The following is a 26,787-nucleotide window of genomic DNA, read 5'->3' as shown; positions in this document are numbered from 1 at the left end:
ATTGATAAATATACTAGTATACAAAGATAAATTTGGGCTACAGATGTTTTTAATATATGCGTTATCGGACAGTCGCTTTGCAAGCCATGACGTAAATGTAATATTTGCACGCTTACGTCAAATATTACATTTACAATACGTAGTGACGCGATAGAGAAACAATGAAAAATTTGTTTTTAAGAAGGCAGACAAAAATTTGCAATGAAAACAAGTAATAAATCGCAAGCCGCTCTTAACCCTCCGATAGTTTACTCTATTTACATAAATTTCGAAAAAGAAAAACCGGCAATGACGTACACGTATAAAGTCACCGATCTTCCGATCCGAATCAATTAAAAACAATTAAAAGTGAATAAACTACACCAATACATGTAGACATTAACGTATCCACAGACATTGGTTAAACGGCGATGAAGTCGAGACACATTACGTAAGACGGTAGAGTTATATAGTGTATATCGGATACAGACAGTATAAATGGCGTTAGAATCGTTATTCCTTAGTACAGTATTTGGTAGAATTGTTAGAGAAATGCATCGTTCGGTTGCCCGTCTTTTATTGATATTTTTGTGCTGGGGTTTGACAAGTTGTTTCGACTTATTTAATATCTTACCCGCGTTTCGAGATAAGGATCCCGACGTAAACAGAAATGTGGTAAATTTAAATTTGATTTTTTATTCCCACGATAAGTTATTATATTTCTGTCAGTCAAATCGTCTTTTATCCTAGAGTCAAATGATCGGCAGCAAGGGCTATCCGGTGGAAGAATATTCCGTCCAGACCAGAGACGGTTACGTCTTGGGAATCCAAAGGATACCACGTGGCCTATCGGGTAAACAAAACGCCACGGATCGTCCGGTGGTGTACCTGCAACACGGACTTTTCGGATCTTCCGCCGACTGGGTGATGAATTTTCCCCACCAGAGCCTGGGTAAGACTTCGTTTTCGGGAATTTCCCGTGATATTTTCTATCAATTCATTTCTGTTTTATCGAATATTCAGACTGCTTTTAATCCATCGAAGTAAATATTTGACGCTAAACTTCGATGGATTAAAAGCAGTCTGGATTGACGAAGACGTTTATAATCTTCGGGTCTTTATGAATATTTCTGATATTTATAACGGTTCTTCGGCTTTAAATATTAAGTTTTAAAAATATGTTTAGGTTTTATTCTGGCCGACGAGGGTTACGACGTCTGGTTGGGGAATCAGAGAGGCAATACTTATTCCAAAAAACATATCGAATATTCACCCGAAGAAGAACGATTTTGGAATTTCACGTAAGTCAAAAGTGGAAGACTTTAAATCGTTTGTAGATATATTAAATAATTAATGTTTGCTCTTTAGTATCGACGAATTTGCCAAGTACGACCTACCCGACACTGTAGACTTTATTTTGAACGTCACTAAACAGAATCAACTATATTACGTGGGACATTCACAGGGCACCACTAACGCCTACGCTTTTCTCTCCGAGACACCCGGCTATAACAAGGCAGGTGAAAATGTTATCTGAGTAAATTAATGTATTGTTCGAAATTAACATGTTTAACCTCTTAGATCAAAATAGTATTATCGCTAGCACCGGTGGCCACAGTCGGCTACATGACAAATCCTTTACGGGTATTTGCCCCTTTAACTAGTCCGGCAGATGTGAGTATGTCCTACACTATTCGGTGTCTTCTCCATCAACAATTTTAACTTTTTATTCTTTTTAGCTTTTAACTAAGATTGTAGGAAAGAAAGGATTTTTGGCAAATGATTACATTACAAATTTATTTGCACTCGGTGGCTGTGGATTAGGAAATAAGTTATGCTCCAGTCCCTATTATGTAATAAATGGAGATTCGTCTCTAGTAAATAAGGTAAGAATCTGATTGTTGAGAAAATTTTAGTTTAATGTCGGCTAATATAAAGTGTCTTAGACTCGTTTGGACGTCTACTTTTCGCACTTTCCTGCAGGTACGTCTACGAAGAATATGATTCATCTTGGACAGGTAAGCCGCTTCTTTAAGAAAATTTTCTAGTTCAAATACAATAAGAATAATAATTTTCTATCTCTCCTAGAGAATTAATTCCAAATCGTTTCCAAAATTCGATTACGGAAAACAGAAAAACTTAATAGCCTACAATCAGGTAGGTGACAAATCCTTTATCCATAGCTATCCTTATGTCCGTAATCGTTCTTATATTCATCTTCCTGTATTAATTTAATAATTATGTATTAGCCTACACCTCCCGAGTATAAAGTAGAAAATATTCGCACTCCCATTGCGCTTTTCTGGAGTTCAAACGACAATTTGGCCGATCCTAAAGACGTGGGTATACTTCGAGAGAAGATCCAAAATTTGGCAGCAGACTATAAAGTGGAATTAGAAGAATGGGGTCATCTAGACTTCATAATGGCAATCGAAGCAAAGAAATATGTTTACGACGAGTTAATTAGAGTAATGAAAAACGTTTAAAGGTTTACAATTTGTATGCAATAACGTAATTTTCGATGTTATTTCGGAGAAATCGATCAAAAGAGATTTTGTGTATCAAACTGTTAGTTAAAAAAGTAAGCGATGAGTGAGTTTTATGTATTTTTATTAATTTTAAACGGAAATAAAACGAAATTAATATTTGACGATAACAGAGAAACATCACCAATTTTCTGGTATTCTTGTTTCCAGATTTTTTTTTTTATAAACTTTCATATGAACAGAAATCACATAATAATAAAAATTTAACAATACACTTCTGACTCATTAACTATCATCCCGTGCTACTAAAGCGCAGTGGATTGCTGGAAACATTACAAACTACCATATTTTGCTTTTTGCTAAAGTACATGTTCTTGGAAACATTTCTAGAAGAATTTGACCAATTCTATTAATTAGTTCTACGCTTATAACAATGTTTTATTTACTTAAACTGTCGGTAATCCGTCCTGAAATAGCGCACTCTACACTCAATGCCACGCGTCATTGCTCAAATATCCGTCTAGCAATGGCGGAAGTTTTCCATTTTCATTTCGTAATTTTATCCGGATTAAAATGTTTCTAGATAAACAGCGGTCTAACTCTATTTTGCGCACGTTTCCGGCCTTTATTATTTCTGTTCGACAACAACGAAATTTTGAAAACAGATTACATGATTGACAAACAATGCTGTGACATATTATTCACTTTTTACAATTTCAAAATGAAAGTATAATAGGCTATTGACGTTTCAAAAGTTAAGTAGTAAAGTAACCTTTTAGATTTTCTAAACCGAATTTTAATTTTAGTTTAATTCTTAATCAACTGAGTAATGGTAAAATATAGGTTTATCCTATTTGTTTCATCATCAATATGGTGAAACTAACACAATGCCGGGCTGCAATTTTTAATCATATTTCTAAATTTATTTAATTTAAAATAAATTCTCTCGATTTTAATAGTGTCCTGCCCCTGTACATCTTACTTTTTCCCATAACAGTGGTGTCGTGTCAGTCATCTATTTAACAAGTAAGTTCGTTCTGGAGAAAAATTGTGAATTGATATCACGTGACTTCTGGTCCAAGTGTTCAAATATAGTTACTCGGGGCCTCCTGTCCCTAAGCTTTCCTTATCTGGTCTCGACTTTCATCACTCTGTCTTCGTTTGCGAAATTAACGAAAAACAGGCACACAGATAGACACTAATGGGCATTTATGGGTCTGCAATTTAAAAATTGCAGTCCAATAAAATAACATACGTTTGAAACGACAGAAGGATAATAACTGTAAGTATTCGTCTTTAAATGGCAGTTAATGACATAATATACATTTAGAAAAATAAGCAATGCCCGTTACATTTTACGAAATTATATTATAGCAGGGATGGCAAACCTTATTGAGCCCCAATTTAATAAACTGAAAGTAAATTTCGTCTTTTATTAATTATAATATAAATACAACCACGATTTGTCTTTCGATTTCGATAAAATATAAGAACATAGACAGGTCTGCACGAACACTGCAATTTAAAATTATCTGTTAGCCCTAGCCCTATTGAACTTAGCAAATTAGTCATTAAAAACACGTTATGACTTCTATCCTTTTTGCTGGAATATTTATCAGCCACGAAATTATCAGTCAGTTTTTCGAATGGCTTTCTTCTCAGTCTTTGTGTTCGGTCACGAAGGGCCATTTTAGACCATTCATGAATCTGTTAACAATTGGAATAGCTTCTGGTTTTTCTTCTCTATTCAATGACTTTTTGCAATTGAACACGATTGAAAACTGTGCGAAATTTACAATTGACTCGATTTAAAATTCTAAAACACATGATTCGGATTAAGCGGGGATTGGATTAGCGCCGACCGAAATTTGCCGGGGAAATTTTGTTATTCGACGTACGAACGAACCGGAATACCTAAATGTCAAAACGTAGACAAAAGTTTAACCGTTCGACACCAATAACAGGATGTGATAAACAAAATATTTAAAAAAAAAACACGACTGCGTTTGTTATTTGTCTATTGTATCCGTACCCATTTTTATTTATTTAAATCGATTTTATTTCGTTAACCAATTGCGTAACGAGTAAATTTCTGTCGATATTGTCAAATTTAAATATTTCTGAGTGGTTCAAATCTGCTTCGCTAAATTCGAATTTCTTATCTAATCGAGAAACAAAAGTTCTATTTTTTGAAATTGTCTAATAATTGCTTTACGTTTGTTATGTTTTTCGTAAAAATTCTTTCATATCTTTATTTTTCTGTGATTTTATTTCACAATATTTAACCTTTCGAATCACGGTAAATTATAGCTAACTCGTCCTTAAATTCGAATGCGCAATCCTTCTAGGAACAGAAAATGAATATATAATATTTAAAGACGCAGAAAACAACTGCAAAATCAATCGAATTGAGGTAACAGATTTTCACACGTAAAAAGGTTCCGGTAGATTGTTCCCCCAATTAAACACTGTAAAGAATACTCGTTAGAATGGTAACGGGCCCTAACAGCCTAGATAAAGATGGCGACGATCTGTACCCCAGCCTATTTACCTCATTGATTATAAAATCGAAGGATAAGAGAATTGAACTGCCGAAAATAATATAGAACTTATTCAATTCAAATTATAAGCGTTTTTCTTGGCTCTCAATCTCAAATTCTTAATTTTACGTAATTAAGAATTTAAGATTGTACGAAAAGAGTACAATTTAATTAATACCCGGTAATTAATTTTTTCACGTATTAACTAACGTAACTTTTTCAAATAATAATTTATTAGCAAAGGTTAGAAATTATAAAAACAGCGAAAATATATAATTGAAGATAACTAAACAAGTTCCGAGAACATTAGAACCACGAGACCAAGTCTAATTTTTAAATAAAGACAAAAATCAATTTTGTAGAAAAATATCAAGAAGTTTTAATATAACTAAATATATATATATATATATATATATGTGGTGCCCGTCCCCCGCGCTAGCGACATGGTCAAGCCGAATGTCGTGCGCACCCATTCTGGCGCACGCGGGAAAAGACGAAGCTTAAGCGCATTCTTCTCCCCCGAGGCAAAAAGACGACGACGGTAAGAGTAGGAAAGGAAGAAGCTACGACATGTCCGCCTCAAGACGATTTGTTAGTGTTCTTTGTGTTGTAACGTCCTCTGTATTATATTAAAGTGTACGTCCTTATATGTTATAAGAAGTTCTTCGTGTTTTCTTAAACTGAGTTCTACATACGCCTCTTAACGCTCAGCTCAGCGATGCACAGACACCATATATATATATATATAAATGACGAAAATCCGAAATGAAATAGAATAATATCGTCTGACGTAACGGAATTTTCAAAACAAAGTTAATTGAGAACACAACCAAGTGTCTTTATAAACACAAACATAAAACTCTGTGTAAACAAAATATTTTAATACGATAAATTGTTTAAACAAATATACCTGTAGTGGTTGTTTTTAAATCTTAAATCTATTGAAGTTAAGCTATATAAATGTATTTTTTTTCCAATTTATTAATTAATAACAGAACGACTTGGAATAGTTTTCTTTTGTAATTATAGTCGAACGCCGTTTATCTGGATTAACGAAAATTCAAATAAACCAAAATTGTTGTTGTATTGAAATTAAAGTCTAAAATTTCTTGCTGGAAATACTTCTTAACCATTGAAAATAAATTTACATTACGACTCGAAAACAATACGAACATTAATCGGATATTAAAGGTTAAGTTCAAAAATCAAACTGGAATAAGTAAAATATTTGTAACTATAAATTATTTATAGTGACATGGTCACAATGAAGGGCTGCAATTTTTAATAATATTTTTAATTTCGTGATGACGGGTTAAAATACAGTCAAACTTCGGTTTTCGAACTTAATTCGTTCCTAAAAGTTATTCGAAATCCGATTTGCTCTCAAACCCAAACAAATTTTCCCATAAGAAACGATATAAAATGGATGAATCCGTTCCCGACCTCCAAAGCAATGCCCTTTTTCTATCTTTAGCTGTGTTTCATGCATAAAAATGCCTAAAAATGCTTTACTGTACTCTATTATATTTTATAAATAATATTATATTGCATTTTTAATAGCTTCTTCGGCAACTGAGTTATCGTACGGCAAACAGGACAAATGACGTTAAAAATTTTCTTCGTAAACCGAATTGTTCGAAAAGCCAGAAGTTCGAAATCCGAGAGTTTAGTGTATATGCTTCCCACCTTAAATTACAGTAGTAGTGACTTGCCCCTGTACTTCGTGCCTTCCCGTTGGCAACGGAGTCGTGCCGGTCATCTATCTAACTCCTTTCGGGAGAAAGTTTTTGAATTAAAATAGCGTGACTTCTGGTTTGTATCGGAAGTTCATGTATACTTAATAAGGGCTTGTTACCCCAAAGGTTTCCATATCTGGTCTCGAGTTTCACTTATCTAACTCTGTTCTCGAGATAAAATGATAGGCAGACAGACAGAGACTGTGGACATTTATAAATCTCCAATATTTTAATGCAAAGTAAAAAGTAGGAATTTTACTTGGAAAAATTACGACGATAAATATGGGAGTGGGACAAAGGTACTCGAGATGCCAGAAGAAATCTCTCTCTCCTTACTTATTTAAAATAAGAAAATATCAAATGATGCAGCCTTACGTAAGCTATGCAGGGAGATAGAAGGCTAAGGCCGTGCCAAATATTTTGTGCATAAAGTCTTCCGTATCTCTCGCACGTGGCAATGGAATGTCGGTGTTGACAACCTTCGTATTTGAGTAATAATAAAAAAAAATGTAAAATAAATAAGTAAATGCATTTATTTCGAATATATCGCCAGCTGGGTGAATGTCGATTAGTTAAAATTAGGAAAATGCTATACGTTTTTAATTAAAAACGATGTCTGCGGCAGGAAAACTCGGGAGACTTCGACTTTTTCGAAAATGTTCGGAAGTTGTGGCAGTAAGTTATAGTTAAAAAAATCCATAAACTTTATAATGTTTAATCAAATGTAAATTGTAATCTGACTGATGTTAAACTAAAAAAGGACTGATGAGGTACTGCACGTGTTCCCCACAATGCACATGCTAACAAATCAATAAAAGCCTGAATATACTTAGCGTGTCCCCCTATACGATTCGTTCTCTCCAGCAATTTTATGCTTACTCATAATTACAACGAGAACAAAAGTAAAATTCAAGGTCGGCCGTAGGAGGTCGGAAATTTCTGCCAACGTTCGACGCGCGATCCCGGTCATTTTGCTGGGCTGCAATTTGAAAAATTTGAAGACCTATAAATTCCCGCTGTTCTCCGTAAAAACACGTCTATAAACATGGTGTCTTATGAGGCCAGTTTTTATTTTAAAAAAGAAAAATTATCAGCACGGCATCAAAAACTACAATTATATTTTTAATTTTTGCATATTGTTTTCTTTCTAATGGTGTAAAATATTAGTGGATTGAAAATGCACTTTATTCTCACTGATGATTCACCTATACACAACAATGAAAAGTATTGAAATCCAATCAAATTTGACCCTCCAAGTTATTTCCAAATTTCTACCTTTTGGGTCCAATAAACCCAAAAACATTAAAAAAGGAAAAAATAATTCCATGTTTAAGTGTGTACTACAAATTCCTGTTTGAACTTTCCAATACACCAGAAAACATTAGAATAAATGAATTCACTCGACATGTGTAAATTTTATTTAAACAATTCTATTTATCACAAAATAAAATACAGTCAAACCTGCTTTTATGCGGGGGATAGGGACCGCATTAAAAAAACGCATAAAAAAAATCGCACGAAACTTCACGAGGGGCTATACAAAATAGTTTTCTCAACACAATTAAAAAAATATTTTTTATGCGGTCAATAGGGACCGCATAAAAAAAGTCTCACATAGAAAATAACTCAAAACCGTACGAAATAGAATTTATTGACAACAGATGTCAGCACTTGACTGCATCGTCTGGTCTATCGTCTGCTTTACATATTTTTGTCCAAATGGTGTTTTGTTGACTTAAAAAGTAAATAATTTCATTTTTCGCATATTCATGCAATAATATTACTATAATAAGTGCATTTATGCTATAATAAGTTTATTTAGCTATAATTAGTAAACGTGAGACATGACGAATCGCACGAGACTAGTCGCCAACTATACCGCACAAATAAAAAATCGCACAAAAAAAACCGCACATAAAAAGAGCGCATAAAAACACGTTTGACTGTACTTTAATTTTTAAAGCAAAATAATTCAAATCGATTAATGTTTTGACGTAACGAATGTAATGTATTTGTCGAAAGTAACCAATTGTTGGAATGCGTTGTTGAATGTGTTGAATGTTTCCGTTGTTGGCGCCGTTTTGTTGAAGGAGAAAACAAATAAACTTCTGCTTTCTTCTTTTCTCCTGTTTTTTGAAGTTTGTTCGAAAAATTTTGAAAATAAGTAAACTTCAGTAAGTAAAATATGATATTCCATTTATAAGAAATCAATCGAATAAATTTCAAAAATTTAATCTACCACAATTTGTGTTTACTCTATCAGCTATAACTGTGAACTATAAGTGCTTATACAAAAATAGCAATTAAAAATTCATTGTTCAAAGAAGGTCGAAACATATGCATACACTTAACACCTTATTCTTGCCGAGAAATATAAATTTATTTAAAACAAACAAACGTTTTCAGCCTGATTCACAGGCCATCTTCAGGTTTAGAATACATTTGAATTAAAAATTCTATCATTGGAACACAAAATTCAAATTCAAAATTAATAAGAAACATTTAAACAAAAAATTAAATAGACAACATAAATACCAATAAAACTAAAACATAAAAATATATAAACATGCAAGAAACGAATATATAAGTATTAATAAATGCAATACTAAGACATTCAATAAAACCGCTATAACTATTGGTTAGAGCCCTTATTAAACTTCCTAACCATGAACTTCCACGCAGAGGGTAGACTTTCTGCGTCCCTCGCATTTAGACAGCCTTCTTGTAATCTACTCCTATAAATCTGCAACTTTTCTGCTGTCAATGCCAAAGATGGAGAAGATAAAGGGTTTATGATGGTCGCCTCATTCCATTTAACTATAGCTCCTGGCGCTTGCGCCATTTGGGACAAAATTGTTGCATTAGACCTCTTTCTGATGTTATAACTATGCTCCTTGATCCTAAGCCCTAAACTTCTAGTGGTTACTCCAATGTAGTCTTTTTTAACGCCCAATTGCATGTTCTCATACGGAATTTTATAAACTCCTGCTTTCTCTTCTGATTTTATACCATCTTTATCATTCCTGAGGATTTTGTATAAATTAGGCGCCCTTTTTAAAAGCATTCTCGAACCTTTTTTGTGTGCAATCTCCTTCATGACTGCATTCATACTTTCATTATACGTAAATTTTACGCTTCTATTGGGAGCATTTTTAAAAAACCTTTTTTCGATGTTGGCTTCATATTTCCTAATTATTCCCAGAATCGTACTTTTTTGGTAACCTAGGGCCTTGGCTACGTCTATTATTCTATTTATTTCTTTCCTCCTGTCTTGTACTCTTTCACAATACAAAAAAGCTCTTCTTATTAAAGCTCTGAAAGCCGCAATTTTATATTTATACGGATCCTTGGATTGGGAGGGAATATACAAAGGGCTGTGTGATGGTTTAATAAAAACGTATATGGAAGGTATGAATGCAGTCATGAAGGAGATTGCACACAAAAAAGGTTCGAGAATGCTTTTAAAAAGGGCGCCTAATTTATACAAAATCCTCAGGAATGATAAAGATGGTATAAAATCAGAAGAGAAAGCAGGAGTTTATAAAATTCCGTATGAGAACATGCAATTGGGCGTTAAAAAAGACTACATTGGAGTAACCACTAGAAGTTTAGGGCTTAGGATCAAGGAGCATAGTTATAACATCAGAAAGAGGTCTAATGCAACAATTTTGTCCCAAATGGCGCAAGCGCCAGGAGCTATAGTTAAATGGAATGAGGCGACCATCATAAACCCTTTATCTTCTCCATCTTTGGCATTGACAGCAGAAAAGTTGCAGATTTATAGGAGTAGATTACAAGAAGGCTGTCTAAATGCGAGGGACGCAGAAAGTCTACCCTCTGCGTGGAAGTTCATGGTTAGGAAGTTTAATAAGGGCTCTAACCAATAGTTATAGCGGTTTTATTGAATGTCTTAGTATTGCATTTATTAATACTTATATATTCGTTTCTTGCATGTTTATATATTTTTTTGTTTTAGTTTTATTGGTATTTATGTTGTCTATTTAATTTTTTGTTTAAATGTTTCTTATTAATTTTGAATTTGAATTTTGTGTTCCATTGATAGAATTTTTAATTCAAATGTATTCTAAACCTGAAGATGGCCTGTGAATCAGGCTGAAAACGTTTGTTTGTTTTAAATAAATTTATATTTCTCGGCAAGAATAAGGTGTTAAGTGTATGCATATGTATATTTTGCTGAGTGCGTTGTGATATTTTGAAGGTCGAAACAACTTTTTAGCCATCCTACATATAGGAATTTATGCATATATAGGTTAATTAGACCAAAAGTGAATGTGCAGTGCGGATTGCTTGGCAAAATCATTATTACTCCGTTCTTTTTCGCAAACAATACAGTCTTTACAAATGCATAACGTTTCGAAAATTACAGAATGGCTAATCGATAATGAGTAATTACGGCTAATCGATAGGGACATATTTATATTCTTTATAAAATTTATTTCGAACAAAAATGATAATTTTTTAAATGTTTTGTACACGCCTATAAACAATTAACAAATATTCGGATTGGTTTATTTGTAAAAGGAATCTTTACAATGGATAAAACGTTTTCATAAATAATGCCCGTCGAAGAGTTCGTTCCGTTGTATTCTTTTCATAAGAAACAATTTTCTAATTTTTATTCTAATTAAATTGACTGGAAAATTTGTATTTTTTGTAAGATTTTGATGAATAAAAAATCTTTTACAAATAAAGTCAATACTTAAGAAGAGCGACCGGGTTGGACGTCGTTATTTCGTATCAAACGATTCCGGCATCTTTAGCCATGGAGTAGAAAATCGAAGATTTATTTTGAAGCAAATCGAAGGGAGAATCGAATTCGGCTACGCATCCGTTTTCTAGTACCAAGATCCTGAAACAAAATATAATAAACTTATTAATAATAGCGAAATTAATGTACCAAAATGTTATTTACATACTGTATATTGCTTTCTGATAATTCATTTATACACCATTTTAAGCATTAGATTCGAACACTCGACTATTTTGTTAGGTAAATCGTGCCGTGTAATTCGTTGTCACTACTCTCGGCGTAAACCAAAATCTCTCTTTGTGTGTTTATCATCACTTACTTCCGTAATATAGCCTACTGTTATTTTATACGGAAAGATAATCTTTTACAAATCAAGAAAGTATATATAAATTATTATGTTGCCGAGAGAAATCGACTTAACTGTAAAATTTTTATGCAGTCTTTAGCACGTAATTCGCTACTTTCTCAAATAGAGAAGGTCTAATACATAATTACATTCCTCCTATTCTTCATTTTAAAATAATTCAGTCTTTTCAATGAAATTCTTCATTATAATTTTTATTGAAATACAAAAACGACTTCATATGTAATAACTGAATCACTAGATTTTTCAGACGAGAAAAATTATATAAAAACTTCCAAAATTATTACAGAATTTATTTATAGTCTGCGTTATATTTACTAAAGATTCAAATGTGTGTCTGCTACTATCTAATCGACAATTGCGGAATATAGCTTTATATAAATATGTCAACTTATTTCTATTTATATAAAGGTAAAACAAAAGTGATATCGTTTTCTTTCTAATAATGTCCAAACGTTCTGTAATTTAAAATAAAGATTAGAGTACAATTGAGATAACAATGTGTTTTTCCTCTTAATCAATTCTCTTCCAACAGCGACCGTGAATTGTTTGAATTGTAATGTTTTGTGCGTTATTTTAAAAACAATAAATTATTTAATTTACGTAAAGTTACCGTTTTGTTATTTAAATTTTGCGTATCTAAAAAATTACCGTGCCATCAAAAAAAAGAATATATAAATTAAGTTTCATCAATAATTTTCTTTTTACAATAGATGTGATTAAAGATTTTCGCTATATATTGTATTGTCTTTTAACGTCAACCGAACAGAGTGGAACGTCAATTATCCGAAATAATCGGGACACTTTCGGATATCTGATTATACTCGATGTGGAAAGAATCAAAAACCTTAAATAAACTACAAATATTAATTGTAATTCTAGAACAATAATAGAAAAGGGTTACGGCATAGAAATGTAATACATTCCAATGATAAGAATGTGAAAATTATTAGTTATAATTTAGTTTACTTTTTCGCGTCAAGGATCTGTTTTATAAAATGTTAGATAAGTATTAATTAAACAGTTTCAACCTCTGACAACGGGCTGTTATACGGTATACTGCCATTAATTTCCACCTTTTAATATCCTTGTGGCAACTTTCAACCCTAAGGCTATGTAACTGAAATATCACAACTTTAGAGGCGAGACATTACCTGTCGTAGTCGATGACGGTATTCAATCGATGGGCGATTGTTATTATGGTGCAGTGAGAAAATTCTTGTCGAATTGTGGCCTGTATGAGATCGTCGGTTTCTAAATCGACGGCGGCAGTCGCCTCGTCCAGTATGAGAATTTTTGTTTTCCTCAACAATGCTCGAGCCAGACACACTAATTGCCTTTGGCCAACACTGAAATAAATAAATTTTTCAGAAAACATTTTTGTGAAAATATACAATTTTATAATAATAAAACATTATAAATACTGTAAATTTACCTAAAAACCTACCTCAGATTTTCTCCACCTTCCAGAATTTCGTGCTGTAACCCAGTTTTCAGCGAAGAAACGAAATTTTTTAAGTGAGAACGTTCCAGAGCTTCCCAAACTTCGTTGTCGGAATAGAAATCGAACGGATCCAAATTCATTCGTAAATTTCCAGAAAATAATACGGGATCCTAACAAATATTTATTGGAAAATGCTTGATAAATTCTGCATTATAATTTTACCTTTACACATTATAACATGCTTATTTTAAATATAGTAGCTACGTTATACTGAGTGTAACAGTGAACAGAATGCCGAGGAAGAACTAAACTAAATCTAGTCATTAAAAACAAAACCTTTATATGTAAAATGTGTCTTACTTATACAGAGGAATAGAAATCATTTTAAACACAAATTATAAGTTTTGTAAAGTGTAGCATCAAGATTCTAACCTTAAAACCTCCAAAATAAAATCTCATAATTGAGAGGAGAAATGATATTTTATCTTCCAATTATTGCCCAGATTTGATCACATAACGAAAGAATACCTGAGGTATAATAGTTAATCGAGACCGTAGATCGTGTAATCCCATTTTAGAAATGTCTAAATCGTCAATTAGAATTCGTCCGCCGGCCGATTCGATTATCCGGAATAGCGATAATGTGAGAGATGATTTACCAGCTCCTGTTCTACCCACAATTCCTATCTGTAAAAAAACAATTCCTAGATATGAATACAAGTCTTTGGTCATTTTAAATTCAGACATTTTATGACGAAGCAGTTACCTTTTCGTTCGGATGAAAACAGCAATCGATGGCTTTCAGAACCAGTTCCAGTTCCGGTCTGTATTGCAGAGAAAAGTCGCAAAATTCCACTTTACCCTTCTGTGGCCAATTTTGATCCGGTTTACTTTCTGGTTTTTCCCAAGCTGCCTATTTACAGCATAGTAATTTCTTTTATTATATGAAAACTTCACATGTAAATAGTATATCGTCGAAACAGTACCATATTTTCGCCGGATGACCTGCATGCCGGTCTATCCGGGGAGACCATGAAATCAGACATTTCCGTACGATAAAAACCGGCATGCCGGTTTACGTGAGGATATACATCCCTCTCTAGAGGAAGCATTTTAAAAAAGAAACGAGTTACGTCACATAACAACAAACGAGCTTTTATTCTAAAACTGTGAAACTGTCAGCATTACATCAAAATCACGATTATGTTTAATTTCTTCATTTTGTCTTTTTTCTAACGACGTATAATACTCGTGTACTTCCGAATGTGCTTTTTTATGTGTATTTTATTATTATACGATTTAAAAACGCAAAAATAAACAAATTAAATTTAAGAAACTGGCGACAAATTATTTCAGCTTACACCGATTAACATGGGCTCTGTGTGAAATTGAGAGGAAGGTGTTATTTTTAAGGTCGGGGTAGATTGTCGGTGAGAAAATTCTTGTCGAATTGTGGCCTTACAATTCGACAAGAATTGTAAGACCACAATTCCACACTAACTTAATACTACTTAATGTCCCACACTAACTTAATACTACTACTAATGTCAACAAGTCGTTAATTGTTTTATTGTCTTGTAAACGAAAACTGTTTTCCCGATTTTAAGTCGGTCAAATACAGTAGAATTTCTTATTATATTTAAAATTTAAGGCTGCAGTTTCAACTTCTACCAGTAACGAGAAATGTGTCGTGGAGCCATTTACCGATAATGAAACATTTAATATATACAGCATTTCATTAGATGTAAAATTCAGGTACTGTATAAAGTATTTCGCTCTTTTGTGTATATATACATGTATATACATATATACACAAACATAGGGAAAGGTGGTACAAGATGGTGTTATGGGGTAAGACGGGGACGTCTGTTTATTCGTGGTTAACATGCTTTTATCTAGCTGTTATTTGGAGAATTAAATGTCAACCTCAAAAGGGATATTGGGACGAGAGAACGTCCGAATCGCTGTCTTTGTTTGAAAGACACTTTTTTTTACGTTTTAGCAATATTTCATCTAATTTTAAGCCTGCTACAAAGTTTCTACAAAATAAGTATCATTGTGAACTTTTACATTACCTTTTAGATGAAGATATTATGGTATTCGAAGTAACCCTTAAGACTGTAATTGTTTAGTTTTAAAATAAAGTTGACCTGTGTTTGCAGTCAGTATGAAAAGTGCACGTTGGGGTACCCCACCTTGCCCCAGGTTGACAATGAATATGAATCCAGAAATATTTTCGGAGGCAGACATTATTGCTGCAGAGACGACAATCAAGCCCCTTCAGCTGCAGGACACACCAGGCTGCTCGTTTTCGGACAACCAAAACCATGAAAACGGAGGTATGCCTAATCTGGGTGCAGAAACGGTCACTGATTACACCACTACAAGTAGGCCTACTCATTCAGTTTTTACTCAAGTCTCTCCCATAGAAATAATGCCAATTCCACATGTTGGAACCAAGAAAAAAATCGAAAATACCGAAGGACAGGGAAAACAGCAATCCTAACAGATACACCGTACAAGCAGCAGCTGATGGAACAACAAAAACAATCAACAACAGTTTCTTCACCCCCCCAGGAAAACGGTGTTTGTTCACCGAAAATTCCGTAAAATCGAAAGTTACAGGCATCAGCAAGAGTAAGCCTAACAAGAAACAAAAAACAAATGACACAGAATGCCTCTATTGTGAACGGTTATAATTTGCATCTACAGAGAGTTGGACTAAATGTAGTCGTTGTGATAAATGGGCACACTGTTCTTGTGCCAATATTAAAGAAAACGACAGATTAACCATTTCATTTGTCCGTCTTGTATATAAAAATAATATCCCCATCTTACCCCATGGGTGGGCAAGATGGTGCATTTACATGTAATTTTAAAATATTAAATTTTCTTGTTTTTAAAACCGTTTTTCAAACATTAAATTATATATTATATATTATCAAATGTAGTTTCTGAAAATAAAAAAAAAAATATTATCGTTCTCATCAAACCTTAAAATCCTGATTTTGCCCTACCTTCCCCTATATATACAATAATGATATAAATATACATTTATTTACAGTAGAGCGTCGATAAGTGGAACGTCGGTAAGTGGAATGGCCGGAAAGTGGAACGATTTTCAGTCGGACTGTGTCGTGCTGAATCGAATGTTTTTGATACTAAATTTACTTCTAAACTATAATTTTCATGTTTTTTATATTCTTTAATATATTTATTTTGTTTGTACAAAATGCAGAAATAATTTTTAACGATACGATAGCCTCGATGATTATTATAAAAATTTTCGTTAGGCTTAAAATCGACGAAAATTCAACGCGAAGCGACACGCAACGGAGAAAAATTCAACAGGAAGCGATACGCAACGGAGAAAAATTTGAACATCGGACAGGTTAATGTATTTTTTCGTACAAAGTCGGAAACTGGAAAAAATCATTAACTGGAAGGACCCCAGTCCCCAATTGGTTCCACTTATCGACGCTCTACTGTATTTTAATATACGTAATAATATTCTTGTTATGTGTAAAGTTGAAACTTTTAAAAATTTTATTAAAACAATAATTCTCTCGGATGTATAATTAATTAATAAATTTGTATAAGACAAAACTATTTTTGATTGTTAACGGGATAATTATATTCATTACCTCTGTTGGAGTTTCGCTATATTCAATAACACGTTCTACGGCAACGATATTAGTTTCCAATTCCGAACTCATCCGAACCAACCAGCTAAGAGTCAACGTCACCTAAAAGCATTTTATGTAATTAGTATCAAAAATGACGTGCTATGTCGATGGACGCACTTCGGTTATATTACGGTATATTACTTACGGGAAGAGCGTAGCTGAGAATGAGACCTACAGAACCTGCAGTTAACGTATCTTTAGCCAATACGGCGAACAGACCCGCAAATAGCACAACACAGTTTCCACAGAATTCCAGATAGATAGCCAACCACCTGTAATAACAAATCAAGTGGTATTCTCAATTTAAAGTTTTAACATTTTGAAAGTATTTACAAAATATTTTATCAATTAATCATTTTATAAATGTTGTACTAAAGATCCTGAAATTATCTCCGAAATCTTTTTAAATAATTTAAATTTATTATTAACAAAAAGATAATGAATGAATGATGGAAATGTTTTTATTTGGAAACATTGCGTAAATTAATGCAGGATTTAATATATTAGGCCTAATTTCATCGTTTCAATAATGATAAACTAATTACCGACTTAAAATTTTCTCCAAAAACTGGGAGACTTAGGACAAACAGACAACTATTTTCGCTCAATGTATTTTTCCACAGTCACGTTAGAAACATTTCAACTGTGTTCGTACAATTAAATACAACCAAATAATCACTAAAATTTTTCAAACAAATATTATGGCTTATCACATCATTCTACTGTTAGTAATTGTTTATCCAACATGAGAAGATAAATAGGTAACCTATTCCCAAAAGTTTATGTATTAAATAACTTACCTATTTATACCTATAAAGTAGAGAGTCATAAATCCGAATCAATTGGGGACTGGGGTTGTTCGGATTAGTGATTTGTTCGGATAACCGATTATGCACGAAAAAATATACTAACCTGTCCGATGTCCAAATTTTTCTCCGTTGCGTGTCGCTTCGTGCTGAATTTTCGTCGATTTTTAAGCCTAACGAAAATTTTTATTATAATAATCGAGGCTATTGTATCGTTAAAAACTATTTCTTTATTTTGTACAAACAAAATAAATATATTAAAGAATATAAAAAGTTGAAAATTATACTTTAGAAGTAAATTTAGTATCAAAAACATTCGATTCAGCACGACACAGTCCGACTGAAAATTGTTCGGATTACCGGGGTTCGGATTAACGACTCTCTACTGTATCTAGACATTTCTCAAAGGTGTGATTCTGTTCTGTCATACAAATCTTGAAAATAAGTTTTGATTTCCATCCTTCAATATTAAATTTCTTGATTTAATATAATTGTATCATCGGTTATCCACTTGAAAGTACTAGTCGTTAAGTTTTATTTTATAAGATTTCTCTGCCCACATCTAAATACAGCAAGAATTCATTTTACCTGGATTTCTTGAAAATTATAACTCTGTTAAATCTTAATGCTTAATATAACTACTGATCTTAACTTGTTGCCGAGTAATTTAAAATAAAAAATAGGTAAATAAATTCTTTATAAAATGGGTAGAGCATAAGAAAGTGTAGACACAAAGAAAGAAAAATAACCTCAAATCGTAATAAGAATTTTCTTAGATAAAGTATAATAGAAAATCGTATCTAAGTAGTTTTCGGCATATTATAAAATACCTGTTAGCTATAGTACTTGGATAGTAGCAACGTTGATTAATATCGATATTTTTGTAGCATTTGCTTATAAAATAGTCTTCCGCTCTAAAAGCTCTTATAGTGCTGACTCCTGTTAACGTTTCGGAAAAGTGAGAATAAATAGGCGAACGAGTGATCGATTCCAGTCGCTTCAATTGTCTCGAGGTCGGTATGTAGAATCTCTAGTGTTAAAAATATAATTACAGTTATTAGCGTATTAAACCCAATTAAAAACAGTTAAATGTATAGTGACAATTACCTGAACCAAGTAATAAAATACCGATAATGGAACGATCACGGCAAGAAATACGGGCACTTCGTAAGAAATAATAAATATTGTACCTAAAACCTTTGTGAAACTCGATATCCAAGTTCTTATCGACATCGGTATGGTTGTATCTATCGTATCGATATCTTTTGAGAATCTGTTAATAATTCTTCCCAAAGGCGTGGTGTCAAAAAATGTCATGGGAGAACGAAGAATGTTGAAAAGAATATTCTGATGCAAACGAAACGACGATTTGATACTGCCGTAAGCTAGACCATAGTAACCTATCAACGACATTATACCTATTGAAAAAAACAATCATTACTATCATCTTCAAATGTTTATTGTAATAGTTAGTTTTAAAAAAATACAAAATACATACATTGTCCAATACCGAGAACCGCATAAATTCCGAGTCTGAAATTTCTCTGTGCCAAATCCTGGGATCCGTCGTCGTTAGGTTTGTCATTGCTCCAAACACTTAACCACATATTAGATCCCACAGAAAACATTTGAGAACCGAGTGTGCCAACAACGGAAATAACTATTATAACGATTCCCATAGGTTTAAAATATCTTTCGTATACCGAAAATTTTACCTGTTCAATGAAAATTAATAATTTTAAAAATATTTAAATACCTATATCCTTAAAATGACTTTAAAATACCGCATAAAAACTAAAAGTGATGGTCTCGCTCTTATATTCTAAGTTCTGCAAAGTGTAAGCTCGATAAATTATTTTTATTAATAGAAAATTTAGGTGTTATTACAATTAGCTTCTTGCCCGTATATTTATTTATTTAATTTATTTATTTTGGTCCTATTCAATTATAAGTCCTTAAATACAATACAGTATAATCGTCTAGGACCAAATAGATTTACTACATAAATGATTTGCATTCGTAAAATTTCGTTATTATAAACAGATATTTCACTTTCATTATATACACGTAACCTTTGCAAAAACATTTCTTCACTAAAAAGAAAAAGTCATTTTTCCAGAACAAAAGAATTGTTCTGCAGTAAAAGCATAGAAAATATGAGCAAATACGCCGTTATTATACACAATGCATTTATCTAAACCGGACATTTAGCTGCATTCAAATGAAAATTTTCTTCATAAAAGAAAGCGAAAAATTTGCTCATGTAATAATCTTGAAATTAGCGAAGGACGAAAAATCGAGATGAGTTTGAATAGAATATATAGACCCACGAAGAAAGATATCTAGAAAAAAATTTATTTATGAAAGTTGGTTAAAAAGTAATACGGTAAATGCAGAAAACGCGTAACGCTATCTTGCTATTCCATATGTGTTAATAAAAGATGAAAAATTATTAAACAATAAACAGGACCCAATGGCCGAGCAATAAAGATGGCAGCCTATGGGGAATCCTGAATCAAATCCGTACGGGATGAAAAACCCAGGAATTTTTTGTAAGTGGTCGTCCAGATGTCCAGATGTAAGTGGTCGTCCAGTGGTGCGGACGGGTCGACTGATAAGTCGACCCCGTCCGCGATTAAACATTGAATTGTTATATAATTGTTTTAAACTCAATAAAATAAGTTAAATTCTATTAAAATTGGTGTTTTAAAATTTTTACCATTTAAAATAAACTTTCAGTTTATACGTGTTTATAACACAGAAATGGAAAACACAGCACGGTATCCTGTTAGCGAGAGTGTTAAAATTAGTTTCCGATACGATTTTTTGGCAAGCTATATCTCAAAATCAAGAAAATTTTGACAGACGTTTATAGAAGACTAAGCTTATTTTTGACCATAGGTAACTATACATAAATATAGCCGAGTAAAAAAATTGGATAATTTTTAGAGCATCTGTGCTTAGTTTATTCTCTGTAGCTCCAATGTTCTCCATTTTACACTTGTACGAGATGAGACTATTGAGAACCTGCATCAAATTCAGAATATGTGATACCATCTGGCAAGTTTATTAGTTTTCGGTCAATGGATTAGATTGGACTGGATGGACAGTATAAGGCAATGCATCACGTGGGCAGCCTGCGAAAGGAGATTGCCACTCGGAAGTACTTTATTGAAATCTGGTCCCTATGTAGCTGTTAGTCACGTGAAAAAAAATCCTAAAAACTCCACGTGGCCAGCCCGTTGGCCAGGTGCCAATCCACGACCGATTTACCAGTGTTCTTTAGTGAAATCCACTCGGCCACTGGTTGGTTAAGTAAATAAAATTATTTAAGAAAAAAAATCATTACAAATAAAAATTTTAAGGTCTTTGCATTGCTTATAAAAATAAACATTTACTGGAAACATATTGTGTAACTTTTCGAGCTGTTATATGAATCACAATATTTTAAAAATAAAATCTTATAAGTTATAATAAATGATGCCACACAATTTTATTTAAGATTTTGAGGGTAGGAATAAGATATATAAAAATTGTGAATGTTAATAACAAGTAAAACCTTCATCTATTAAATCTGATCCCTCTCGAGATATGGCATGAGATTCCCTCTATCTCCCCATCCCGTCGACCTTTAACCACCTAAAGTTAATAGCATCAATGCCCCTTATATACAAGCTATCGTGCCAAATTTCGTTCCTTAATCTTTATACCATCATGAAATATTAATTAGACGAAATAAACAGCAATACACATACACAATTTTTTTGTTGTATTTTTGACTTTGAGTTCAGAAGTCACAAAACGTGGAAATTTGCCAAAAACTCAAAGGATCAAATTTGACACCATTCCAATATTTTTTCTTGTTATGTATATACAACAGTCAGGAAATTAAAATCAAACACTGTTGTGGGAAAAACAATTTTTTCCTTGAAAGTAATATTATTCTATGCCAGTGTTTCCGTTTGGATTAGACACAGAATTTGAAATTTAAAAGATTCCAGCGACATACTGTACTTTTTAAAGTAAAAATGTTTAAAATTTAAAATAAATTACATTCGATTAAAAAAAATTGATAACACAGAAGTTAAACTTACCGAGACAAAACCTCACAATTTTACAAATATAAAAATAAAAAAAAAAACGGTATCAATGCGTAAAAGTTGTATTAGTCTTTACACTTGTAAGCCGCAACGTCGGTAGAAGCTCCAAAGAGTTGTTACGCCGACACACACATAGACGTTTGCAACTTTTGTAGGGGTTAGGCTGATGTCGCAAATTTTGCAACAATTGGCATTTTAGTAAATACCTCCTCCTGCCTACCGCCGGCCTCTCTTCGGTGGGCAGGCGATAGAAAAGCGATAGAAAGACGAAAGATAAATCAAATTTTAAAAACGAGCTTTTTCAAAATTCTAAAAATATTTAATATTTCCGCGACACACCTGAGGCACTCTGGCAACACACAAGTGAATCGCAACAGACACGGGTGAGGAAACATTGTTATATGCCAGAGATTGCGAACCTATGGCACGTAAGAGAAGTCATCTAATGTATCATATGATTTCTGTCTTTTTCAATCATCCTTTCTGTTTATCACCTGATCATCTTTTTTTCAATCAAATTTTTTACGTTTATTCGAGTTAAAGCGTATTCGTTTAATTTCTTTAAATATCATTATTCGAAGTCTAAGACATTGGCACGCATTAACATCTTTAAAGCTAAGTATGCTTACAATATGGCACGCGGACTCAAAAAAGGTTCGCCATCCCTGTTCTATGCTTTTGCATATAGCTTAAGAAATCAGGGCAATAGTTCTTATTAATAGAAATCTGTTACAAAGATTAAAAGTAAGAATTTATTAAACATTACCTTTCCTATTTCTGCAAATTCTACTGTTATGAGATTTTTTTCCTCTTTAATTTTGTCTTTTATGCTTTGCACTAACTCAGCATCATTAATACTTTCAGAAAAATGTTTTTTATCTTTAATATCCAACTGATTCTCTGAATGTGAGAGTGCTCTCATTAATTCTCTATAAAATAAAAGAAAAGCCACAGATTTAAATATATTAATAATACTTATAAAATAAATTTAAAAACGATAAAAATCTTAACACAATTTCATCACAAAATTCACAAACGCTTTAAGATACAGTAGACGTTCGTTAATCAGTCATCCGATTATCCGACACTAAAAAGTAGCCGATAATCCGTCGTGCTAGTATTCTGCGCATTCATAATATTTATAATTCATATATGTACAGCACACAACACGTGTCTAGTAAAATAGTGGTTAAATTTACCTATGGTGGACAAAATGGCGGCTCGTCTCTTATTCCTCCAAACAGAAGAAAGGAAACAGTGGGGACGCACGTTCTAACCTAACCAAACCTATTCTAATAAATTACCATAATTATTACCAACCAAATTATTAGAGTAGGTTAGATTAGGTTAGAACGTGCGTCCCCACTGTTTCCTTTCTTCTGTTTGCTGGAATCAGAGACGAGCCGCCGTTTTGTCCACCATAAGTAAATTTAACCAAAATAATAGTATATTAAATGCAGTATAAACCGATATATTAGGAGATTGATAGAATAACTACCTGCGGAATAAATTTGACCTTGTCACTAATGTAAAGACGTTATAAGGTCTGTGATCTTCAAATTACTACAACAATATTAGAATAAACTGTTTAAATAAAGGTCATCCATATGGAAATTGGAGTTGGTCGGCCATTTTACTTTCTCGCTAATCTACTGAAGGAAGCATTTAACCGCCCGAAATCGTCCGGTTAAATTTTCCGCAGTTTAGCCCAAAGATTTACATTAGTTCAATACTTCCGGGAAATTCTGTAGATTAGAGTGCATTTAACCTACAGATTAAAATTCAACTTAGCAAACGATTCCACTCGATCAATTAAGCGTTTTCCAACAGAAAACATAGATTTTTGATTATTTGACACAGCTGTACAATAACGAGTGCTAGACTAACAAACCTCTACTGTAGTTAAATAAACTTTAAGAATTAATAGCCTATATATTTACATTTTCATCGTACGTGGATCATCTTGTTGATACATTATGTCAGATACTAATTGATCGTTATCCGCTACTTTCTCTTTCATATATTCGATAATAAATTCGGAAAATTCTCCTTCTGATTTTAATAAATCATAGTAAGAGCCGATTTCAGCAATTTCTCCGTTTTTAAGTACTATTATAATATCAGTTTGTGGCAAAAATGTTATTCCGTGGCTAACCAAAATTCGAGTCTAAAATTTTAGAAATTTTTAAAATGAGTTTAATCGATTAGGAAAGAATTTAAAAGTGGAGGGCACCTTTTTTCGAAGCAGGCCGTTTGGTCCAATAACTCTGTCAAAAATATGTTTTCCTACATGAGAATCGACTGCGCTTAATGGATCATCTAATAGATATACATCGGCATTATTATATATGGCTCGAGCTAAACTGACTCGTTGTTTCTGGCCACCGCTCAGATTAATTCCCTGCAAGAAACATTTTTTTAAATTCTAAAAATATCATTACGTAGAAGTAAAAATTACCTTTTCTCCAATTTCAGTCATATCTCCTCCGGGTAAAATATCAAAATCGGGTAATAAGGCGCACGCTTCAATTATGTTATCGTATTTCTTTTTAGAGAAATTGCTTGTGAATATAATATTTTTTCGAACAGTTGCATTTTGGATCCACGCTTGCTGTGCAACGTAGGCAAGTTTTCCCTTAAAAACAGAATTAAAACTCTAAACTACGCTTACATTAGTATTACGAAAATCAGATAATTGTTTACATATTTTTAGTTTCGTAAAGATATAAAAATATTAAATACCTAGTTGTTTCATAAAGTTCTAATTGAGAAAACAGAGATTTTTTTTTTAAATTGTTTTCAAAAACATAAACAGAAGACGTAGCTTTTAACATGCAAACACACTTTGTCCTTCATCTATCCATCTATCAATGAAGAATTTTAACGACCTTAACAGCTTAATTTTAAAAATTGTAACAACCAAACCATTCCTACACGCCATTAAACTTTTAGTATGTCATTCATATATAAAATTATTTCTTAATCTAACTAAAATAATCGTAAAATACAGCTTTTAACATAATTCCAAAAATTTATCACATAACACATCAGAGGTTGAGAGCAAAGACAAGCTAACGAGTAAAACTTTAATAATTACTACTTAATAACTTGCCCAATAATCTGAGAAGTCTGGAGTGGGATGATCAGACGTCTTTAATTTTCGGAAACTATCCCCAGTTTTGCAGTACTTTTAATATTTGATTGTAGAATCAATTTTTGAACGGAGCGTTTTAATTAACATGCCAAAATAATATCGCCAATTTTATAGATCAATAATAAATATATAAATTTCAAAACGTAACCAAAGTTCGATCAGTTTTTCGCCCTATTTTCATTCGTACTAAAATGTGTCCCCGATTGGTTTATAAATATTATGGTCAGCCTGTCTACAGGGATGATCACGCGCTGCGTGGTGTCGTCCTCTACTCCAGGGTGCCTAGTTATGTGAGCAGCAACACGAATGTTTTTTGAGTTTCACGTGGTTCCAACCTGTTCAATGAGCCATTCACTGAACGAGTTGGTACACGTTCGTGCTGCTACTCACGTAACTCGAGACTAGACTAGGCACTCTGACGTAACCTATTGTAACAATGAGAATGTATTTTTGCACATTTCAACATCTTATAGTTCCTTGTAAGAAAACAATATCTGGCCAAATCAGGACTAATCCATACAACATAAGCAACTGGTCTCTGATTTTGTGGGCATTTTTACGTAATCTACAACAATATTTGTATGTCAATTTAGGTGACAAAAATTCTAACAAAGCTTAAAGAAAACATATACTTTACTCATCATCATGGCATCGTACAGAGTTGTCCTGGAAGATAAAGTATGTTTTCCTGTCATAAAATTGTTTATTGAAATTAGCTTACAAGGAGACGGCCAGACGTTCGGGTCTCCAATTCGAATAAAACTTGGTGAGCACATAGCCCTAAACACAAATTTCTCCTTGTCTAAATAATAGGATCCACTTCTCAAAAGTTTCCAAAAAAGCGAGCCTTGAAAAATTGAATGTTTAGCTTATAAGTTTGGAAGTTCCAAACTCCTCGGAATGGCGATAAACGAGTAGATAAGACAATAGGCAGCTACTTTTAGGATGTGAGTTCAATCCTTTGTAATTTTAGTTTTTTTTTTTTTTTTTTTTACGTATAACATAGTCATTTTATTATTTTACCGTATCGTTAGGATTACTATTACTATTATTCACGTTTACTGCTTATAGAACAAGGATTAAAAATAGTGACGTTATTTTCTGTTTAGCGAAAAAGAAGTCTCTGTAGATTAACTCTTATGTCGTTAAATATGAAGGAATAAAAATTTTAATTATTTTCAGATATTTTCTCTCGTGGTTGCATACTGTGTCAACACAAGCAAATAAGCTTCAGACATTAATGTGCATGGACGAAAAAAAACACGTTTAATATGAAAATATGGTAGCAGAGTCGCACCGTTTTTCTTTTAATTGTCATGTTATGGACAATTTCCTCATGCGCTTAAGTTTGTTACACTTTAAATATAATAATACAATCAAATCTGAAAATAAATATAAAGAAAAAATTTAAGGACATAAAAGAGTTAAATCTGGAGGTTTCTTTTTCACTAAACGGGAAATGACGTCACGAATTTTAATCCCTTTTTCTATAAGCTGTAAACGTTAATAATAATAATAATAGTGATAGTAATGCTAACGATAAGGTAAAATAATAAAATTATTATGTTACACGTAAAAAAAAACTAAAATTACAAAGTATCAAAGTACCCCATCCTGTATCTCCGATTCCTAGTGTCTTAGCCACTGGCCTATCGCCATTCCTATTTTCCAGAGGACCATTTTTGGAAACGCGTGAGAAGTGGGTCCTGTTATTTGGAAAA

At 32.8% G+C, this 26,787-nt stretch overlaps 2 protein-coding genes across 3 annotated transcripts in view; one reads left to right on the top strand and one right to left on the bottom strand.

Annotated features, from left to right (window-relative positions):
- Nucleotides 1–477: 477 nt before the first annotated feature.
- Nucleotides 478–2,472, top strand: LOC136971015 (gastric triacylglycerol lipase-like). The gene is made up of 9 exons (XM_067265501.1): nucleotides 478–654; nucleotides 730–931; nucleotides 1,166–1,280; nucleotides 1,348–1,507; nucleotides 1,561–1,653; nucleotides 1,719–1,865; nucleotides 1,926–1,997; nucleotides 2,068–2,136; nucleotides 2,229–2,472. Exons 1-9 carry the CDS (start codon nucleotides 478–480, stop codon nucleotides 2,463–2,465), a joined length of 1,272 nt encoding a protein of 423 aa, XP_067121602.1. The 3' UTR covers nucleotides 2,466–2,472.
- Nucleotides 2,473–11,249: 8,777 nt separating this feature from the next.
- The window catches only part of LOC136971014 (multidrug resistance-associated protein 1-like), a 40,393-nt gene continuing 24,855 nt past the window's right edge, over nucleotides 11,250–26,787 (bottom strand). For both annotated transcript variants that reach the window (XM_067265500.1, XM_067265499.1), the window contains exons 15-28: nucleotides 24,371–24,547; nucleotides 24,146–24,313; nucleotides 23,853–24,079; nucleotides 22,679–22,841; nucleotides 19,311–19,527; nucleotides 18,920–19,230; nucleotides 18,643–18,842; nucleotides 17,152–17,278; nucleotides 16,965–17,066; nucleotides 14,087–14,233; nucleotides 13,849–14,007; nucleotides 13,324–13,490; nucleotides 13,031–13,225; nucleotides 11,250–11,611 (exon numbers count right to left, since the gene is read on the bottom strand). In XM_067265500.1, coding sequence (XP_067121601.1) covers nucleotides 11,500–11,611; nucleotides 13,031–13,225; nucleotides 13,324–13,490; nucleotides 13,849–14,007; nucleotides 14,087–14,233; nucleotides 16,965–17,066; nucleotides 17,152–17,278; nucleotides 18,643–18,842; nucleotides 18,920–19,230; nucleotides 19,311–19,527; nucleotides 22,679–22,841; nucleotides 23,853–24,079; nucleotides 24,146–24,313; nucleotides 24,371–24,547 — 2,472 coding nt within the window. In that variant the 3' untranslated portion in view covers nucleotides 11,250–11,499. The remainder of the gene's footprint in view (nucleotides 11,612–13,030; nucleotides 13,226–13,323; nucleotides 13,491–13,848; nucleotides 14,008–14,086; nucleotides 14,234–16,964; nucleotides 17,067–17,151; nucleotides 17,279–18,642; nucleotides 18,843–18,919; nucleotides 19,231–19,310; nucleotides 19,528–22,678; nucleotides 22,842–23,852; nucleotides 24,080–24,145; nucleotides 24,314–24,370; nucleotides 24,548–26,787) is intronic.

This window comes from Centruroides vittatus, unplaced genomic scaffold (assembly GCF_030686945.1).
Source record: "Centruroides vittatus isolate TY-2023 unplaced genomic scaffold, ASM3068694v2 contig_2259, whole genome shotgun sequence".
NCBI classification, from domain to species: domain Eukaryota; kingdom Metazoa; phylum Arthropoda; class Arachnida; order Scorpiones; family Buthidae; genus Centruroides; species Centruroides vittatus.
Note: the sequence above shows the minus strand (reverse complement) of the source record. Positions and strands in the feature narration are given on the sequence as shown.

Coding starts and splice junctions, on each gene's coding strand:
- LOC136971015 (XM_067265501.1), top strand. CDS start 478: ATGGCGTTAGAATCGTTATTCCTTAGTACAGTATTTGGTAGAATTGTT. Junction 932..1,165: donor TTTTCCCCACCAGAGCCTGG/GTAAGACTTCGT, acceptor AAATATGTTTAG/GTTTTATTCTGGCCGACGAG. Junction 1,866..1,925: donor ATTCGTCTCTAGTAAATAAG/GTAAGAATCTGA, acceptor AAAGTGTCTTAG/ACTCGTTTGGACGTCTACTT.